This window comes from Barbus barbus (assembly GCF_936440315.1).
Source record: "Barbus barbus genome assembly, chromosome: 14".
In the NCBI taxonomy this organism is placed as follows: Eukaryota; Metazoa; Chordata; class Actinopteri; order Cypriniformes; family Cyprinidae; genus Barbus; species Barbus barbus.
In genome coordinates, this window is record NC_136742.1 from 32,142,430 (window position 1) to 32,162,661 (window position 20,232).

The following is a 20,232-nucleotide window of genomic DNA, read 5'->3' on the forward strand; positions in this document are numbered from 1 at the left end:
TGCCATACCTGTAGCACTGCCAAATATTAACATGAGAAACATTAATAATGCATCTGCAATCATAAATATCCCTGTGGAGAACATTTCCAAATCAATCGTCCTAAACACAAGAGAGAACACACACCTGATCTGAAGAAACACAAACCAGACGCTCCACTGACATCAGCAGCAGAAAAACAACTGCACATTCACAGTGAATGGGTGCCGTCAGAATGAGAGTCCAAACAGCTGATAAACACATCACAATAATCCACACCACTCCAGTCCATCAGTTAACATCTGGAGAAGACTAAAGATGAAACTAATTCAGCATTAAGATGTTTTTAACTAAAATATGGATTATTGGAGTGGTGTGGATTATTGTGATGTTTTTATCAGCTGTTTGGACTCTCATTCTGACGGCACCCATTCACTGCAGAGCATCCATTGCTGAGACACTGATGCAGAGACACATTTATACAAACCTGATGAAGAAACACTCATCCTGATCTCAGATGAACTGAGGGTGAACACTTTTTCAGCACGTTTTAGGTTAACTTGCTTTAAAATGCAGCCAAGTTTAAAAATAGCCCCACGTGTTCAATCTTGTAAAAACTGGATGTGAGTTATGTTATGTCTTACATTCACGAGTCTGATCTAAGGATAAGGAAACCAACCTTCATCACAAACATCTACAGATCTCTGATCATCTATTTCTTTTCTCAATGTGATGAAACATGTTCCCTGTCTCAATGAACTGATTTGTTATCTGTGTATTATCATGAGAAATGCAGATGATGTACAACACAAACACATTACTGCGGTTACAATCGTGTGTGTGTGTGTGTGTGTGTGTGTCACTGAACGTGAAGCAGCTGTTGAGTCTTAATGAAGTCAAACGATTAATCTGCGTTAATTAAAGCTCAGTAGCTGGAGGATCAGAGCAGAGAAGGACTGAAAGCGTTTCATCATCACTACACTGTCATCAAGAACCAGACAAACATTAAAACAGCATTAAGACAGCTGATATGCAAATGATCTGCCTTGATGATGATGATGGACTGAAGAGCGAGTCATTACCGGCCCGGCCTAGAGATCACCAGAGACTAGTTAATCAGCTCTTTCTAGTTCCTCCTGCAATATTCAGTCCTTCATCAGATCACGAGTCAGAATCTGCAGGATCTTTGCTCTTTTGAATCAGCTGCTGTTTTGGACATTTCTCAGGTTCACACAGATGTAGAGAAGCACATTAATAACTAACCACAACCAAACATTACTGACTCCTTCAACACATCTATTGGTTTAACATTTCAAAACCCATCCAATGAACTACACTGAAAATAATCATCACTGTAAAATAATTAGTATATTTTCTAAGAAAATACAATTAACATTTTTCTACTTTAAATTTAATTCAATAAGTTTGTATTATTTGTGAAATTTACAAGCAACTTCTGACTGAAAATTGTTACAAAAAAAACTACAAACTTTTCAATGAAAAAAGAAAAGTGAAAATTTATTTTTAAAATTAAATAAAAAGGTAGAATAAAATAAATGTTCAACTAACTAAAATGTTTAAGTTTAATTAATAAAACCAAGATTAAATGAATAGAAATATTTGATAAAAATAGACAAAATTACTAAAATTAAAGCAAACTGAAAGATAAAGGTTATAAATATTAATAAACACCATAATAGCATATAAATAAGACAAATGTTTTGACTGTATAATATTTCACATTTCATTCGCTGTCAGTATGATTCCAGGAATAAGGCAAATTAAGTTGACCAGAACTGATTTCTCCCTCTTTAATTGTAGTTTGCTGAAATACAGGTGAGGTGTAAATATTAACAAAGGATATTTCATGGTTTAGACCTTTACGATACATTCTAACAAAGAAAGAAAACGACAGTGAACCCTGCGGTTTACCGTGGTGCGACTGAAAGTGTGATACGAGAGAGAGGACTCCAGATTATTACTGTTCCGTCACAACCATACAAAACAACCGGAGAAAGAAAGAAACGCACAGAACTAATATCTGTGACGCGCTCAGACATTATTCATGATCACAGGTCGCGTCACCAAGCTTACCCCAAAATAAGTGTGCAATATGCACACTTGCAGACACAGAAAATTAAAAGCTATATATCTATGAAGACCAGAGAGACCGAAGTAAAAGTGGAAAAGAATGAAGCGACAGTCCCGACGTTCTGGTTTGTTGTCTTTGTGGTAAAAAGCATCATCCGTGGATAGGAGCTGCGTTATGAAGCCTCCTTGGAGTCCGTGTAAGATAACTAGATGCTCGAGGACACACCGCAGCGCCGCAGTTCATTGGTTGTTTTTGGCTTTGGCGTGTGTCAGAATGTGTGATTTGAGGTTGGTGGACTGAGCAAACTTTTTATTGCAGCCGTCGAAGGGGCAAACATAGGGCCGGTCCCCGGTGTGAATCCGGACGTGTGTCCGAAGGTTAAAGTCCAGAGAGAAACGCTTCCCGCAGCCCTCAAACGTGCACTAGACGGAGAGAACCACAGGACGATTAGAGACGCTGTCCACGCTCTCACACACACACACACACACACACATGCTCACACACACACGCTCACACACGAGCACAGAATAAGAGTGATCAATCGTTACACTACATCAGATACAACAGGAACTCAAAGATCTTCACTACAACATGCCAAAAAAATCTTTGGTTCAGCCTGAAAAAAATTTAAAATGTGGAAAAGAAATATATTATCATAGTTAGGGCTGGGTTTGGCCAAAAATGGAAATCTTGATTTGTTGTTTTTTTTCAGAACGTTTGATCAGATCTCGATTTTTAACATAATAATATTGATAATATTTCTATTCAAAATCACAATTCCTCAATTTTTAAAAAATTAAATTGTGGCAAAACATTACATTCGAATGAATCAATAAAATCTGAAAAATCACTCAGCCCTAACCATAGTGCAGTAGAATGTACTTCTCAAAGTAATATTAATAACAATAATAATAATACAACTTTTGTTTTGTAATATCACAATTGTTTTTCTGTATTTTAATTTTAACAGTAAATCTCTGTGGAGCAGGACTTTGTTCAGCAAAAACAAAAAGAAACAGGAATTTTCATTTGATTATATTTTAATAGTTTAATTAAATGGCCCATGTTTTATCTTGATTAACACTGTCATTGATAAATATCCAGAAAAATTAAAAACAATTTCTGAACAAAACATTTCATTCTGCCATATTATTGTAAAAATATTATTTACATTTTCGAGTTGTTAAAGTTTAATGAAGATGATTAGACTATTAGGCTTTTGATTATTACAATTTAATTAAACCATTCAAATGCAACAACAACAAAAAAATCCTTGGGAAATATAATTTTGGAAAAATACAAATATTTCAAAAGGGCTCTAAATTGCTGTTAAATTTTGTATCTTTCATAATTTCAATAAATTAGACATGCTTTTTGATTACTAAAATTTAATTTAACCATTAAAACAAAAATTAAAATTGAACTTTTCCCCAAATTTGAGAACAAATCTAATGTATTTCATAAAGTATGACTAGTCAGCTGTCTGAAGAACATTTCTAGATGGTCCAGCAGTGCACTGTAAAAATGACCCTGAATTTAACGGTAAAAGACTGTAAAAATGCTACAGTAAAAGCCTGTTAATTGGTTAGCGTTAAGTTCCCCTGCTATATACGGTGAAAAACTGTATTAGACATTACATTCAAACGATAGTATACTGTTTTTGGAAGTGAAAAGGACGTATAATTTACAGTGAATAACCGTAAATTGACATTCCCTGAATTACATTTACATTTGATGTTTTTGCATTGAAATAACTATGTTTATTAGTTTTTTCTCATCTGTTGTGCACATTAGGATTGTATGTTACATCTAATGTTGTTAATGTTTCAGTTTCATGTCATGTCACCATGATGGTGATTAGTGTTTGTGTGAATGACACTGTGCACCTTCTATATATGTTAATATTTACAAGCTGCTTGTGATAGGCTTTGGTTCATCATGTGATTCTCATCACCTCCTGCTTTTGGTGGCTATCAGTTTATTACAAAGCAACAAAACAGATTTCAGTACTTCAATAGGATGGTATATTAACATTGTATCAGTTGATGAAATTACAGTATTTAAATGTAAATTTAAGTTAAATCCATAAAGCCTAAAATGTTGCTACCGTATTGTTTACGGTAAAATTCTGGCAACCACAGCTGCCGTTTTTTTTCTGTATATTTTACAGGATTTTTTTACAGTGTAGTCTAGACATGGAGGTTTAATTTGGCTGGGGTTCCCATAATAACTCCGGCTGATGACGTACCTGGAAGGGCTTCTCTCCGGTGTGAACCAGCTGATGGCGCTTGAGTTTGGAGCTCTCCACGAAGGCTTTCCCGCACTCGGCGCACACGTGGACCCGCGGGCCGTGAGTGTGCAGGTGCTTCCTCATGGCTGAATTATCCCTGAACATTTTACTGCAGCCCTGTCAGAAACACAGAAGCAGCGTGTGACCGGAGCGCTCCAGATGCTTACTAGGGGTGTGCGATGTATATCGTCTGCGATACAAAAACCACTCAAAACACACCTACAGAGTGCATGCTTTATCATTATTGATAAAATCCCAGAAAATATCTAGATGATGTTTTTTTGTCAATATCGCACACCCCTAACGCTTACAGACAGACACACTCACTTTGTGCGGGCAGGCTATCGTCCGAGGCGCGTCATCCTCCTTGATCTTCCTCGGCTTCATTCTACATCAACACAAGCACATCAGAGATCAGTTACCCAGCATGCTCTGCGTATCAGAGGACATACAGATCACTTGCACCCGTGACCCCAGACGCTCTCTAGTGACCAATAACAAGCCCTCAGGTGTGAGATTCAGTCTAAAACTCACCGAACGGGACTCCGAGCAAAACCAGCTCCGCTGTGACTGAAGGGGCTGAGAAATAAAACAACTAACACAGTAAACGTCTCGTCCAAGCACCTGAACACATCCACTAAACAACAGCTTACAAAGAGACACTAAACAAGAATTAAAAACAAAAGGATATTTTTACAGGAAGTACAATGAAACTGACAGGGGAGATCACACACACACACACACACACACACTCACACACACACACACACTCACACACTCACAAACACACACACACACACACACACACACACACACACACGCACACAGGGTCAGAAACAAACTTCTGTATTTGTTTTAAGTGGTATTATATAAAAATACTCATTCAATTTCATCAGATAGTTGTTGGACCATTAGGGAATCATCTTGATTTCCTATGATTTTAATCAATTACTGAGTTGTTAAAGTTCTATAAATTCAATTGATTAGACATGCTTGTTGATTACTGACATTTAATTTAACCATTAAAATGGGGTAAGAAAAGGATTTCAACAGCCCTAAAACATGTACTTTAACAATTTGTGCTCGCAAAATACATAATATAATACAAATAAAACCAAGGAAAGAACATTTAGGGAATAAATTGAGTGGAACACATTGTCAATATGATCTCTAAATGCAAATATGTTGTATCAGTAATGCTTTGATCCTTCAACAGATCGCTCTTAGCTATTAATAATAATAAACTCTTGAATATCTCTGATCCAAACACTATAACATGGAAACAGCTTTTAGTGCATCTTCTGATGTCTTGTTTTCCAGTGCAAATAAAAGTCAGAAAAATCAAGTTAATTCAAAGCAAAACAGCTTCTCATTCCCTACTGGCAGATATTTGTTCTTGTTTTAATCAAACTCACTTCATTTTGTTCAGTTTCTCAGAAAACAAGACTCTTCATTCTGCATCTCCAGTAAATTTGATTTAAGGATGTTTAGATATTTGTACTGGAAAACAATAATAAAATACAGAGGAAGAACAGCACTTTTTTGCAGTGCATGCACCATTTAATGCCATTACTTTATGAATTTTAGACTTTCTGCTCTGATTTCAGATCTTTTTATCAGCCGCAGAAACCGGTCAGGCTGGTGTTGAAAGTGTTTTCATCAGTCAGACGCATCTCAACACATTACAAATCACAGATAAATCTAATGTTAGACAACAGGTGGATTACAATTACTGAGTGAATATTTACACTAAGTCCAAATAACCCGCCTTGTTGGCAGAGGCCATTTACACTAATTCTGCTCACTAATGTGTGATTGGGGTAGACAACACTACAAAACTCGACGGTTAATCATCAGCTCCAGTGTGTAATGGTAAAGCACGCGCCGTAGTCTTTTTGACCCGATCGACCCAAGTTCAAACCGCCTTTCGCCGAGCTTTTCAAATCCCATATCACGTCAGAAAGGCATTTATTTCTATAAAAATTAAGGAAATAATTAAAAAGCTGAAAATAAAGTATTGGGTAGGGTTAGGGTAGCTGTAGGGAGGGCTTTATTGTCCCAATAAGGTGGCATCCATTTATTCATTTGAACTCAAATTAGAATTTACACTGAATACGTTATTATTATTGAATACTGTTTTATAATGTACTACAATACTGAGGTGCAGGTAATCGCCACTATTAGCATTAAGCTGTAGGCTATAGCAGAACATCCTGCTATTTTAACACAGTGTGAATAGAATCTATAGCTATTTGAGTTTAGTGTAAATAGCCGCTGTCTTAAAATGAACATTTCCCTCACATTTGTGACCCTGGACCACAAAACCAGTCTTAAGCTCCGTTCACACAAGAACGATAACGATATTAGCGTTCACTCCAGCGGACGATATCGTCTGTTTATTCTCAGCGCACGCTCGTCTGCTGATTTAAATACTCCAGCTCGTTATAGCAGGATGGATTCTGATTGGCTGTCAGTGCTTGTATCGTTCATCAGCTGGAAAAATAGTTCTGGAAGTGATTCCAATGATATTGTTTCTCTGAGCCTTTATCGTTATAGCGGTGGTGTGTGTGGACTATTCTTTAATATTGAGAACGATTTTTAGAAATATATCTCTATCATTATCCTTCTTGGTGTGAACGAGCCTTTAAGTAACACAGGTATATCTGTAGCAATAGCCAACAATACATTGTATGGATCACAATTATACATTTCTCTTTTATGACAAAAAACATTAGGATATTAAGATCATGTTCCATGAAGATATTTAGTAAATTTCCTACCGTAAATATAACAAAACTTTATTTTTGATTAGTAATATGCATTGCTAAGAACTTCATTTGAACAACTTTAAAGGAGATTTTCTCAATATTTAGATTTTTTTGCTCCCTCAGATTCCAGATTTTCTAATAGTTGTATCTCAGACAAATATTGTCCTATCCTAACAAACCATACATCAATGGAAGCTTATTTATTTATAATGCATAAACCTGAGTTTCAAAAAATTGACACTTCAGAAGGTTTTGTGGTCCAGGGTCACATCTGAAGAGCTACTGGAATGTGTTGTGTTTGTGGGTTAATGGGCAGTAAAGGTGTCTCTGACCTGGCGAACTCCGCCAGCTGCTTGGGGTCGGACAGGTCGATCCCCGGGATGCCGCCGGGCGGGAGCTTCTTTCCGGTCATGTACTCAGAGAAATCCGGAGGAGAGTTTTCCCCGATGATCTGCTCCTCCACCACCGTCTCATGATCCATGTCCTTCTTGTCATCTGAAACACAGACAGCTTCTAATGAGTTTAAGGGATAGTTCACCCAAAAATGAAAATTCTGTCATTAATTACTGACCCTCATGCCGTTCCAAACCCGTAAGACCTTCGTTCATCTTCTGAACACAAATTAATATATTTATGATGCATTCCAAGAGCTTTCTGACCCTCCTATAGACATTTCGGATACGTAAAGAACACTTATTTTAAGTATGTAATAATAAATAAATAAAAAGTAGACTGCTTATATAATAAACAAAAAGTAAATTTTACACAAAATAAATTTGCTATAAAATTTCTATGAAAATATAGCTGTGTGTAGTAATACTGAAAACTGAGAATGTGACGTATGGTGATATTGAGCTGATAATGATAATCGTAACTGAATTCAATCGTGAAACCAGTGAAGATGTTTATGTTTAAGATGGCTGAGATTCCAACTATAAACAAAAAGCATACAAACTGCAATTTTGTTTAAAATGTAAAGTTGTAAAGATGTGTTTGCACAGCAGAATAATTAATTGGGGAAAAAATGTAGATCAAGAGTAGTTGTGGAATCGGATGAAGTGCCTGAAGAGTCCCAGCTCTAGGCTGTTTACAGTCAGATCACAGCAGAAACAGTGCATCCACGAACACGGCTGACGCAGAACAGCATATACTGCTGACCTATGGGATTCTCTCCAAAGTGGCGCTATAGGGTGACGCAGAGGAGACGAAGTGTTGAAAAAAGTTATTTTTGTGTTCTTTGAGCACAAAAAGTATTCTTGTAGCTTACGGTTGAACCACTGATGTCACATGGATTATTTTAACGATGTCCTTGCTATGTTTCTGAGCCTTGATCGTGTCAGGATCCTTGCTGTCTATAGAGGGTCAGACAGCTCTCAGATTTCCTCAATAATATAATTTATATATAATTAATTAATTAGTGTTCTGAAGATGAACGAAGGTCTTAAAGGATTTGGAAAGACATGAGGGTGAGTAATTAATGACAGAATGTTCATATTTGGGTGAACTATCACCTTGTCCTAAATACACCGACAGAATCAATCAAACATCACAGCCAATCAGAAGCGTGCGTGGGCGGAGCCTCGCTGGAAGCGCACTGCACTCGCAACCAAATATAAGTTTATGATCAATTCATAAATATTAAACCTGTTTAAAATCATTAAATGTACATACTGAGTGACTGATACCATCTTTGTTATAGAATAAGCTTGTTGGTTCGCAGTTTTAATGTATGTTTCTTTAAATATATTTTTAACATCTGAAGTACACTGTTGTTGTTCCATGGCTATAACTGTCCCTCAGAATGATATTCAAACTCATAGATATATATATATATCTATGTTCAAACTCATATCAGACACTTTTAGCATCAAACAAACCACATCATCAGCCCCTGACGTCATCAGCTCAGTTCAAATGTTGTTCACGGAAATAGAGACGGTTTCTAAAATAAACATTTCGCGTGCCGCCGCCGGTCAGAACTAAAACTATGATTAATATGGAAAAGATCGCGTCGCGTCGCGTGTAGTTACGACGCTCTTCAACAGACAACAACAGCTCCAAAGTCTACAAACAAACGTCACGCCTTAACGGATATTTAAATCCAAAGAGGCGCGCGATCGCTTCCAACTGAAGCCGAAATTTAACGGTTTTTAACGGTCGCTCTCGCCTCGCGGCCTACACGCGGCAACGCGCTCGCGCCATCTCCAATCCGCCGCGCCGTCGCCATCTTTCCAGAGCCGCCATACTGGACTCGGGGAACATGGCGGCGCCCATCAACAGCCCAAAACATGGCCTCCGTTCAAAACATAAACACGCAGAGAGGACCGAGCGCGGAGCGGCAACGCCCTGCCGGCCGAGGGACTCACCCGAAGCCCACATCGTGACGGAGAACTCGCCCTCCAGAGTCTTGATCTGAACCTGCTTCTGCTCCCATTTCCTCCCGCAGGCCTCCGCCGCGCTCAGGTAGCTCTTCTTGCCCGCTCTCTTGCCCCCCGACGCCGCTCTCCTGCCCAGCCGCCCCGCGGAGCTCTTGCCCGCGACAGTGAGCAGCGTCTGCCCGATGTAGTGGTCCTCGGCGGGCACCGGGATGAGGATCCGCTCCTCGAAGCCGTCTTCCCCGTGGAGCTCCGACTCGTCTCCGACCACCTCCTCGCGGGTCTGGACCAGGATCACCTCCTGCTGCTGGTGGAGCTGGCTCGGGTCGTCGGTGATCAGCGGCTGCAGCGCGATCATGGGCTGCTGCTCGTCGTCCTCGTCCTCGTCACCGATCACCGTGGTCTCGATGGTCTCCACCTCGATCTCGTGCAGCTCCACGATCTCCGCGGGCATCTCCGAGCCGTCCGCCTCGATGTACAGCGTCTCTCCGGATGCCATGTTCGCCTCCGCTGTGGCGTTCAACGCTCGCTCGCGACGCTCTCACGCACCCCTGAAACCCGCAGCGCATTCACTCCGAGAACAGATCAGTCTCCGCTGCAGGGTTGCCAGATCTCCAGACAAAACCCGCCTAATCGCTGCTCAACGTCGCGTCCTGGGGGTAAACACACGCGTCCAGATCGCATCGCAGGGGGTAAATATGAGTGATGTTATGTTCAACATAAAAAAACAACACATTTCACATTGAAACCGAGCTTGATTCGTCTTGCAAAAAGCACGTGATCTATGACGTCATAAGCGTCGTTCGTCTGAAAGCCACGTGACGCACAAGACGCGCTTAAATCCAAATCAGTTCTGAATATGGAATAAAGTTAAAGAGCTACAATTTAAAACACAACATCTGCTCATGTAAAGCTTTCCTGTCAAACTTCATGAACAAGAGGAAGATCGGAGCTGTGACTAATCTTTGACATTCTGCTCTGATGTTAGGTTTTTTTCTATAGAGATGTTAATTATAAATTATCTTTAAAATATATCATACGCTCTTACACACACACACACACTCACACTCACACAGACACTCACACACACACACACACTCACTCACACACACACTCTCTCACACACACGCACACACACACTCACACACACACACACACACACTCACACACACACACACACTCACTCACACACACACTCTCTCACACACACGCACACACACACTCACACACACACACACACACACTCACACACACACACTCTCACACACACTCACTCACACACACTCTCACACACACTCACACACACACACTCACACACACTCTCACACACACTCACACACACACACTCACACACACACACTCACACACACACTCACACACACTCACACGCACACACACGCACTCACACGCACTCACACTCACACACACACTCACACACACACACTCACACACACACACTCACACACACACACTCACACACACACACTCACACACACACACTCTCACACACACTCACACACACACACTCACACACACTCTCACACACACTCACACACACACACTCACACACACACACTCACACACACACACTCTCACACACACTCACACACACACACTCACACACACTCTCACACACACTCACACACACACACTCTCACACACACTCACACACACACACTCACACACACTCTCACACACACTCACACACACACACTCTCACACACACTCACACGCACACACAAGCTAAATCTATAAATATGTTGTGAACTTGTGATTTTGCACAGTAAATATCACATCCATAAACAAAAATGTGCAAAGCATATACCCAAATGTGAATGATTCTCAATAGAGATGTTAATTAATAACAAAAAGAATGGCATTTTGTTGATTTCCCTGCGATGTGTCTCAGATTTTTAACTAACTAAACTTTTTAGTTTTAGTTACTTTTTCTTATGTGTAAGTCGCTTTGGACGAGATTTCAGTTATGTCTTCAGGGAAAAGAAATAAACATGTTTCTTCTTGTTTTCAGTTCTCTGAATGTTTATGCTCGTGTTATTATGATGTAAAGATCTTTATGCATATATGTTGAAATTTAATCTTTAATTTGTGTGATTTATTAGACTTGTTTTATTGTTGCGCTGCCAGAAGCAGCATCTGGAAGGTGTTCTTGGTGTTAATGACCTCTAGAGTAATGAACCGGCTCCTGATCGCGTTAACATCAAACAACTCGCGGCAACAGTGTTACAGAAGCACAATTCCGCGGGAAAACTGCGGTCTTGGCAACACTGCTCCACTTCTCGCTCCGCTGCCAGATCTCGCGAGAGGAGAGCCGCGTGATGACTCTACCTGTGTCATAGTGTCTAAATAAATAATTATTTTTTCACTGAATTAAATTACACAAAATTTTACTTCAATCATGATTTAGTTATATGATGATGATATATGTTATTTCTAAACTGAAAATATATATCACCAGAATTCTTGATATATTTGTGTATTATTTTATGTGTTAACTGTGCTTAGGTTATTATTATTTAAAATTAAATTAATAATTTAAAATGAAACTATTATTATTTGTAGTATTATACATTTATATTAATATGGTAAAAATAAATATAAATAGCATTTCTAAATGCACCAGAAACTCCTATAATACAATATTATTTTATGTAATTGTTTTAAAATCCAGATTTACACGGTTTATTAATAATTAATCATGTTAAAATAAATATCAAATAAAATATGAAAGACTTGTTATTAAAATATAATTATGCTTATAATAATGTATTTGTGTGAATCTGTCATACCAGATCTGATTTATGATCCCACACATGCAGATGAAACACACCGGCTCCGTCATACAACACATCCTTCACACTTTATTTCACTTCTTTTTAAACGTCATGTATATCTTTTATTATTTTCAAACCAGGAAGCACTTGGTCAAAAAGAGAAATCATAAAACAGAGCAATACTTCACCATGTCCTCGCAGCCAATACACATTTTATTAACAACATGATCACAAATACTCTGGTGTGTGATGTTTGTTTGTCAGATAATAACTCTTTAGAAACCCTCCTTCAGTGATTAAATACATCATTATGGCAAAAAACAGAGGTAATGAGAAATGTGCTAATCATGAATCTTAAGGAAAATGGAAACAGTAAAAATATAAAAGGCTAACACTGAAGTGATGTGCAATGATATCATATCATCATCATTATTATTATTATCAATTCCTATGTCTACCTCTACCTACATGACAACACTAATACTACTACAGCTACACCTATAATAATAATAACAATAATGATGCAGACAAAATAAAAGGACTCCAGATGTTTGTTCTATGTTCTTCAGCTTCTGCAAAAGACTGCCACCAAATCAGCATACAGCAGGAACAGTGAGATCAGTGCAAGTGTTCTCCTTCATCAGCACATGCTCAGGGCTCCTGGACGTTGCAGACGTGTTAAAACGGCGACGCCGTCAGTCCGTGCGCTTTAATACGGCTGTAACGTCCGGCTCGCGTCGCTACAGCAGGATCTGCAGGGCTTGGGCTCTCGGAGGAGATAGACATTATGTGGTGCTGATTCTACTGAGTTCATGTCTAATGGCTGGAAATAAAGCACAACACAGTCGTTAGAGTCGGACGCTACCATTGCACGAGTGCATTACCCAATACAGAACATAACAACACAGACTGGGGCAAGTTGTCACACGTTTGTTCACTTTTATCCACAGCAACTTACACCGCATTTAAGATGTACATTTTACACTGTGCCATTTCTTGTGTTCCCTGTGAATCGAACCCATGACCTTGGATAATAAACATACCGTCAATGATCTCGTCCTTCGCCTTGTGCAATTCACGAACCACTTCTTCCAGGATTTCCTGTCAATTAAAACATCGTTTGCATTTAAAGCAATTGAAACAGGGCTGTTATAGTCAATTAAAACTTAAACTAAAATTAAAAGTATATAAAAAAAACATTAGAAATTTTAAATATAATATAGAATAAAATATTAATATTTCAGCTATTTGCAACATTTTCCATTTCGTTTAGATTATATTTTTTCATTTAAACTGTATATATATATATATATATGTATATGGTTTGTTATGATAGGACAATATTTGTCTGAGATACAACTATTAGAAAATCTGGAATCTGAGGGAGCAAAAAAATCTAAATATTGAGAAAATCTCCTTTAAAGTTGTTCAAATGAAGTTCTTAGCAATGCATATTACTAATCAAAAATGAAGTTTTGATATATTTATGGTTGGAAATGTACTAAATATCTTCTTGGAACATGATCTTAATATCCTAATGATTTTTGTCATAAAAGAGAAATGTATAATTTTGATCCATACAATGTATTGTTGGCTATTGCTACAGATATACCTGTGCTACTCATGACTGCTTCTGTGCTGCAGGGACACATACATACATATATATAAACTAAAAACTACAAAAAAGACAAAATCACAACTTAATTACTAAACTATTAACTAAAATTAAAATCTAAAATTAAATTCTTAATACATTAATAATATGTATGTATTAATTTTTTTATGGTAAAATATGGATCATCTTTACCTGTTTCATTCTGTCGAAGTCTAAGGCGTCTGAGTCGCTGATGCTGCCCACGGGTCGAACCCTAAAGACAGACACAATCACTGCATTAATCACATCAGACCACATCATCATAACTGGCCTGCGTTCAGCCCCGAAAAATGGTGCAAAACGTTTATTAAAAGGAAACGGTGGTGCGTTAAACACCCTGTTCTGATGATGTAAGTGTTGCAACTATGGCAGCTGAGAAGGCCATTCTTTGTGTTCTTTTTGAAGAATTTTCAGAGCCTGATGAAATCGGTGTAAATACATATTTAATACTGCAAAATACACTCGATGTTACAGTCACTGCCCTTGCCGTCCAGAAAAAAAGAGAACATCCCAATCGAGTGAAGGGATTTGTTGAAACTGTGGTTCCTAATTATTGTGATCCAACATTTGCCTCGCATTTCAGGATGAAAAGACAAATATTTCAGATGAAGGATAATCCACTTCTTACCTCCGAGACTGTGCTATGATCTATATGACCTTAATATTTTTATTGTGAGTATTAGGCTTATCATTATTGCTGATCACTGTTGTTGTGCTATGATATTGTAATAATTACCATTATATAATCCGAGGAGCATAGAAAAGTTTATGAAAGTGTCGCTCCACAAATATAATAGCAAAATATATAAATATGTATAGTATTTTTATATTACATGAATCAGTATCTAGCACACCTTCCTAAGGAAAGGATACGGACCAGAACAGAAGACATTGCAATTACTACATGATATGTAGACAGACCTAAAGAAGTTCCAGATTTATACTTGTGCTCTTATTTCAGTTATTTTTCCTTTAATGCAAATAAACATGTGCAAACAATATACTTTGTCTTGTGGATTTATTTTGATGTTAATTACATTTACTTACAAATTCACCATCATCATGTTGATATGCTATGTTACTATAAAACTTATGACAAACATGTCTTCTAATATCTTCAATTGTTGCGTATACTGAGCTGCAGCGGACACATTTGTAAACGACTTCACTTGGACCCATAGTGCGAGCTGTCTCTTTAATACCGCGTGGTTTATATACATGTTGCTGCTGATTGGGCTGACATTTTTGGAACACCCACCAAACATGAGAAAACATATCTCAAACCCCGTTGCACACCGTTTCCAGGAAACATGTCGTTCAACCCGGAAACAGTAGCAAAATGTTGGGCCTGAACGTGCCCCAGGTTTGAAAATGTCATAGCGTCTGTGATAGCTCAAGACAGGTTTGGATCACATTGCTGACCTGCTCATACTTAACGAGCTTCAGCGACCGCAACGAGCACCGATTTGGTCACGATCCGGGGGTTTTGTCGTAGACTGTGGAATCTGTCCGCGACAGCAAAATCCAGCCAAAAGTCCTGTAGTGTGAGCCTGGTTTAAGAATAAAACAACCCAGAATTGTCAAAAAGTCAACAATTGGATTCAGCTAATGCAGGATAAAACCAAGGCCGAATTCAAAATGGCAGAAATTAATACAAGTATGCTATTTTTAATTATGCTCAAGTTTGTTTTTTCATGCATGTAACAAGGGTAATTGAATCACACAGTTGCATAAGCTCCAACCCATGCAAGTCTGGAGAATCGTGAGGATTAATGAAGAGGGAGGAGCTATCATTAATTAGCTGAAATCTGTAGAGTACAAAAAGACCAAAAGGCTGCCTCTCTGTTTTGTGACTAGCTGTTGAACAATGGCTGGAAGTTGGGGTTTGTTTCAGATTTTGGCAGTTTGTGCTTTCTGTCATGCTGTTCCACAGTGGAGTAATTTGCCTCAGAACCCTCAAGCTCTGTTCCAGCAAACTGACCAGCGGTTTCAGAAGCCAGTTCAACAGCAAACTGACCAGCGGTTTCAGAACCCAGTTCAACAACAAACTGACCAGCGGTTTGAGAAGCCAGTTCAACAGCAAACTGACCAGTGGTTTGAGAAGCCAGTTCAACAACAAACTGACCAGCGGTTTGAGAAGCCAGTTCAACAACAAACTGACCAGCGGTTTGAGAAGCCAGTTCAACAACAAACTGACCAGCGGGTTCAGAAGCCAGTTCAACAGCAAACTGACCAGCGGTTTCAGAAGCCAGTTCAACAGCAAACTGACCAGCGGTTTCAGAACCCAGTTCAACAACAAACTGACCAGCGGTTTGAGAAGCCAGTTCAACAGCAAACTGACCAGTGGTTTGAGAAGCCAGTTCAACAACAAACTGACCAGCGGTTTGAGAAGCCAGTTCAACAACAAACTGACCAGCGGTTTGAGAAGCCAGTTCAACAGCAAACTGACCAGCGGGTTCAGAAGCCAGTTCAACAGCAAACTGACCAGTGGTTTGAGAAGCCAGTTCAACAACAAACTGACCAGCGGTTTGAGAAGCCAGTTCAACAGCAAACTGACCAGCGGGTTCAGAAGCCAGTTCAACAGCAAACTGACCAGTGGTTTGAGAAGCCAGTTCAACAACAAACTGACCAGCGGGTTCAGAAGCCAGTTCAACAGCAAACTGACCAGCGGTTTGAGAAGCCAGTTCAACAACAAACTGACCAGCGGTTTGAGAAGCCAGTTCAACAGCAAACTGACCAGCGGTTTCGGCAGCCAGTTCAACAGCAAACTGACCAGCGGTTTCGGCAGCCAGTTCAACAACAAACTGACCAGCGGTTTGAGAAGCCAGTTCAACAACAAACTGACCAGCGGTTTGAGAAGCTAGTTCAACAGCAAACTGACCAGCGGTTTCGGCAGCCAGTTCAACAACAAACTGACCAGCGGTTTGAGAAGCTAGTTCAACAGCAAACTGACCAGCGGTTTCGGCAGCCAGTTCAACAGCAAACTGACCAGCGGTTTCGGCAGCTAGTTCAACAGCAAACTGACCAGCGGTTTCAAAAGCCAGTTCAACAGCAAACTGACCAGCGGTTTCGGCAGCCAGTTCAACAGCAAACTGACCAGCGGTTTGAGAAGCCAGTTCAACAGCAAACTGACCAGCGGTTTCAAAAGCCAGTTCAACAGCAAACTGACCAGCGGCTTCGGCAGCCAGTTCACCAACAAACTGACCAGCGGTTTCGGCAGCCAGTTCAACAACAAACTGACCAGCGGTTTCCTCAGCAGTTTCAGCTTCAGAAGCCAGTGGCCCAGGCAGAGCCCCTTCACAAATGTGCTGTAGCTGACTATGAGCAGATCCAATGTGGACCACCTGGGATCAGTGGTGCTGAGTGTGAAGCTATTAACTGCTGCTTTAATGGGCAGCAGTGTTACTATGGGAGGGCAGGTAAGCGTTCTCAATCTTATTCTGTTCATGTTAAATTCTCCGCATTAACCTGCTCTTGTACCTTTTGTTCCAGTGACCGTCCAGTGTATTAGAGATGGTCAGTTTGTGGTAGTGGTGTCTAGAGACGTTACTCTGCCTCGACTGAGTCTGGATTCGGTTAGTCTACTGGGTGGAAACGACCCACCTTGCGGTCCTGTGGAGTCCACACCTTCTTTTGCTATATACCAGTTCCCTGTGACCGCATGTGGCACGAGCATGATGGTGAGCAGCTGCTTCTGGTGTAATTCTGCTTTGCTTATGGACTGGATGCCAACAGTTTTGCTATTCGCAGGAGGACAGCGGAGATGTGGTGTATGAGAACCGAATGACCTCCTCATATGAAGTTGGCATTGGACCATTTGGTTCCATCACAAGGGACAGTCATTTTGAGTAAGTGATCTGACTTGGTGTGAATTTTAATCTTTGATAAATTCTACAAGCTCACCGTCTGTTGTCCAGGCTTCTCTTTCAGTGTAGGTACTCTGGAACTTCTGTTGAAGCTCTGGTTGTGGAGGTCAACTCTGTTCCTCCACCTCCACCAGTAGCTGCTCCTGGACCTCTCAGGGTGGAGCTCAGACTGGCCAATGGCCAATGTGTCACCAAAGGGTGCGCAGAAGGTAAGGTCTTGTCCTGTCTTCCTAAAGCCTTTCAAACTTGAGTCTGGTTAAACCCCAGTGTTCCTCAGGGGATGAGGCCTACACGTCCTACTACAGTGACGCTGATTATCCCGTCACTAAAGTCCTGCGGGAGCCTGTGTATGTTGAGGTGCACATTATGGAGAGGACTGACCCCAACATTGTCCTGATGCTGGGACGTTGTTGGGCGACTTCAACCCCCAGTCCACTCAGTCTCCCCCAGTGGGACCTTCTGGTTGATGGGTGAGTGTACAGCCAATCTTTATCCAGTTTGTCTACTGGGAGGCACTTTCTAACCACCTCTTTCCTCTTCAGATGCCCTTACCAGGACGACCGTTATCTGACCACACTGGTTCCAGTGACTGGATCGTCTGGTCTTCAGTTCCCAACCCACTACAAGCGCTTTGTTGTGAAAATGTTCACATTTGTAGATCCAGCCTCACTGGTTCCTCTGCAGGAAACTGTATGCCCCCATTACTTGCACGGTTTCATTTTTACTACTTGTGGATTCTATGACTTGCTCCTCTCTCTTCCCTGTCAGATCTTCATCCACTGCAGCACAGAGGTGTGCCATCCATCATCCGGCTCTTGTGAGCAAAGCTGCACGAGGAAACGTGAGTTCTTGCTTTAACTTGACTAGCGGAACTGAGAATTTTATAAGTGCGTTCACACTTCTAAAATTTCTCTTTCAGGGAGAGACACCCCTATCAAGGCCATCTCTAGTGAGCAGACTGTGGTTTCTAGTGGAGAAGTTACTCTGGTCCTGTAAATCTAGTGTTTTTAATAAACCTTGCAGAACACCGAGATCTTTGTCTATTGGTTTTGTTTTGGCTTTGCAGAATCTGGTAATCCATGCCTCTTCTCCGTCTGTTTGTGGATTTTTATTTATTTTTTTCTTTAACACTATTAAACCAAGGTTCCTTTTTGTAAAGTCATGCATTGAGTCGAGGCTTCTGTACAAGCCATGACCCTTATCCAACCTCCAGTTGTTAACCTGGGCCACTGCATAGGGTACCAAATTAAGGGTTAATCATTAACTTTTGGTTAACAGGACGTTTAGCCTAACCAACATACACATTTTGCTGGGGAGCAATTGGGTGTTTGGGGTCTTGTTCAAGGGCACCTCAGCTGTGGGTATTGAAGGTAGTGTTATACATTCACTCGCATGTATAATTCCTGCTGGTACTGAGACTTGAACCCTTGACCTTTGGGTTACTAGTCAGTCCCTCCAGGATTTTGCGATCGCTGAAGTTTTGCAAGAGCTCACAAATTTTCGTAATTGCCACGGATTTTGGGGTTAGATGTGTCCCGTGACGTCATTGCAACACCCATTCAAAGAGGTTGTTTCTCAGTTTGAAAAATGGAATGAACAGCCTTGGGTTCTCATGCCAATTTACAAGAGCTACATTGGACAAACGAACCGAAGAGCGGAACGAATCTGCGCTACGCGCCGCAGACTGTTAATCTGCTCAGGCCGGAGCCACGGGCTGCTCTCGATCACGCGACACCGTTATACACGGCGCTGGAGATACAGTGACGAAAGTGGTCTAATGGGGCAGTCGTGGCCTAATGGTTCGAGAGTTGGACTCGTAATCCAAAGGTTGCGGGTTCGAGTCTCGGGCCGGCAGGGATTGTAGGTGGGGGGAGTGAATGTCCAGCGCTCTCTCCACCCTCAATACCACGACTGAGGTGCCCTTGAGCAAGGCACCGAACCCCCAACTGCTCCCTGGGCAACGCAGCATAAATGGCTGCCCACTGCTCCGGGTGTGTGTTCACTGCTGTGTCTACACTTTGGATGGGTTCAATGCAGAGCACAAATTCCGAGTATGGGTCACCATACTTGGCCACGTCACGTCAATTTCACTTTAAATCAACTTTCTTTTGATACAGTCTGAAGATAGTGGCTGTACATTCCAAGATGTGTTTCTAATGGCAAGCTCATACTACATGATTGAAAGACTAGTCGAGTCACTGTGTTGCTCACACTACGCAACAAGATTCCTTCTCATCTGTCGCTGTCTTGTCATAGCTGCGCACATACAACACAACACTAACGAGGTGCACCCACTACAGAACATTCAGTGGAAAGCAAAAATACGTTTTCTCACATACATTCTCACGATTATAGGCCATATGTTCAAGCATGGATGATCAACTGGCCCTTCAATTGGTCTGTGCAGTTATTTTATCC

The 20,232-nt window shown here is 40.5% G+C and overlaps 4 protein-coding genes across 9 annotated transcripts in view; 2 read left to right on the forward strand and 2 right to left on the reverse strand.

The window, feature by feature from the left end:
- Positions 1 to 10,311, reverse strand: part of LOC306880072 (transcriptional repressor protein YY1-like) — a 672,069-nt gene extending 661,758 nt beyond the window's left edge. The window contains exons 1-6 of one of the 5 annotated variants that reach the window (XM_079433354.1): positions 9,494 to 10,296; positions 7,460 to 7,622; positions 4,894 to 4,938; positions 4,687 to 4,747; positions 4,318 to 4,476; positions 1,378 to 2,491 (exon numbers count right to left, since the gene is read on the reverse strand). In XM_079433354.1, coding sequence (XP_079289480.1) covers positions 2,309 to 2,491; positions 4,318 to 4,476; positions 4,687 to 4,747; positions 4,894 to 4,938; positions 7,460 to 7,622; positions 9,494 to 10,001 — 1,119 coding nt within the window. In that variant the 5' untranslated portion in view covers positions 10,002 to 10,296 and the 3' untranslated portion in view covers positions 1,378 to 2,308. Of the gene's footprint in view, positions 1 to 1,377; positions 2,492 to 4,317; positions 4,477 to 4,686; positions 4,748 to 4,893; positions 4,939 to 7,459; positions 7,623 to 9,493 lie in introns of those variants that run through there. The other 4 variants (XM_079433356.1, XM_079433355.1, XR_013785049.1 and 1 more) reach the window with 4 other exon arrangements.
- The window catches only part of LOC306880073 (peptidyl-prolyl cis-trans isomerase FKBP3-like), a 391,610-nt gene that overhangs the window by 225,122 nt on the left and 146,256 nt on the right, over positions 1 to 20,232 (forward strand). The window lies entirely within an intron of this gene.
- Positions 12,362 to 20,232, reverse strand: part of LOC306880071 (ena/VASP-like protein) — an 86,047-nt gene continuing 78,176 nt past the window's right edge. The window contains exons 11-14 of one of the 2 annotated variants that reach the window (XM_079433353.1): positions 14,102 to 14,162; positions 13,907 to 13,970; positions 13,338 to 13,395; positions 12,363 to 13,117 (exon numbers count right to left, since the gene is read on the reverse strand). In XM_079433353.1, the coding sequence (XP_079289479.1) occupies positions 13,370 to 13,395; positions 13,907 to 13,970; positions 14,102 to 14,162 (151 nt within the window). In that variant the 3' untranslated portion in view covers positions 12,363 to 13,117; positions 13,338 to 13,369. Of the gene's footprint in view, positions 13,118 to 13,337; positions 13,396 to 13,906; positions 13,971 to 14,101; positions 14,163 to 20,232 lie in introns of both variants that reach the window. The other variant, XM_079433352.1, reaches the window with a different exon arrangement.
- On the forward strand, positions 15,288 to 18,810 carry LOC306879917 (zona pellucida sperm-binding protein 4-like; the record flags this gene model as incomplete). Its single annotated transcript, XM_079433154.1, has 9 exons — positions 15,288 to 15,311; positions 17,208 to 17,367; positions 17,441 to 17,628; positions 17,699 to 17,796; positions 17,866 to 18,023; positions 18,092 to 18,284; positions 18,357 to 18,504; positions 18,583 to 18,655; positions 18,734 to 18,810. The coding sequence occupies 9 exons, from the start codon at positions 15,288 to 15,290 to the stop codon at positions 18,808 to 18,810; spliced, it is 1,119 nt and encodes a 372-aa protein (XP_079289280.1).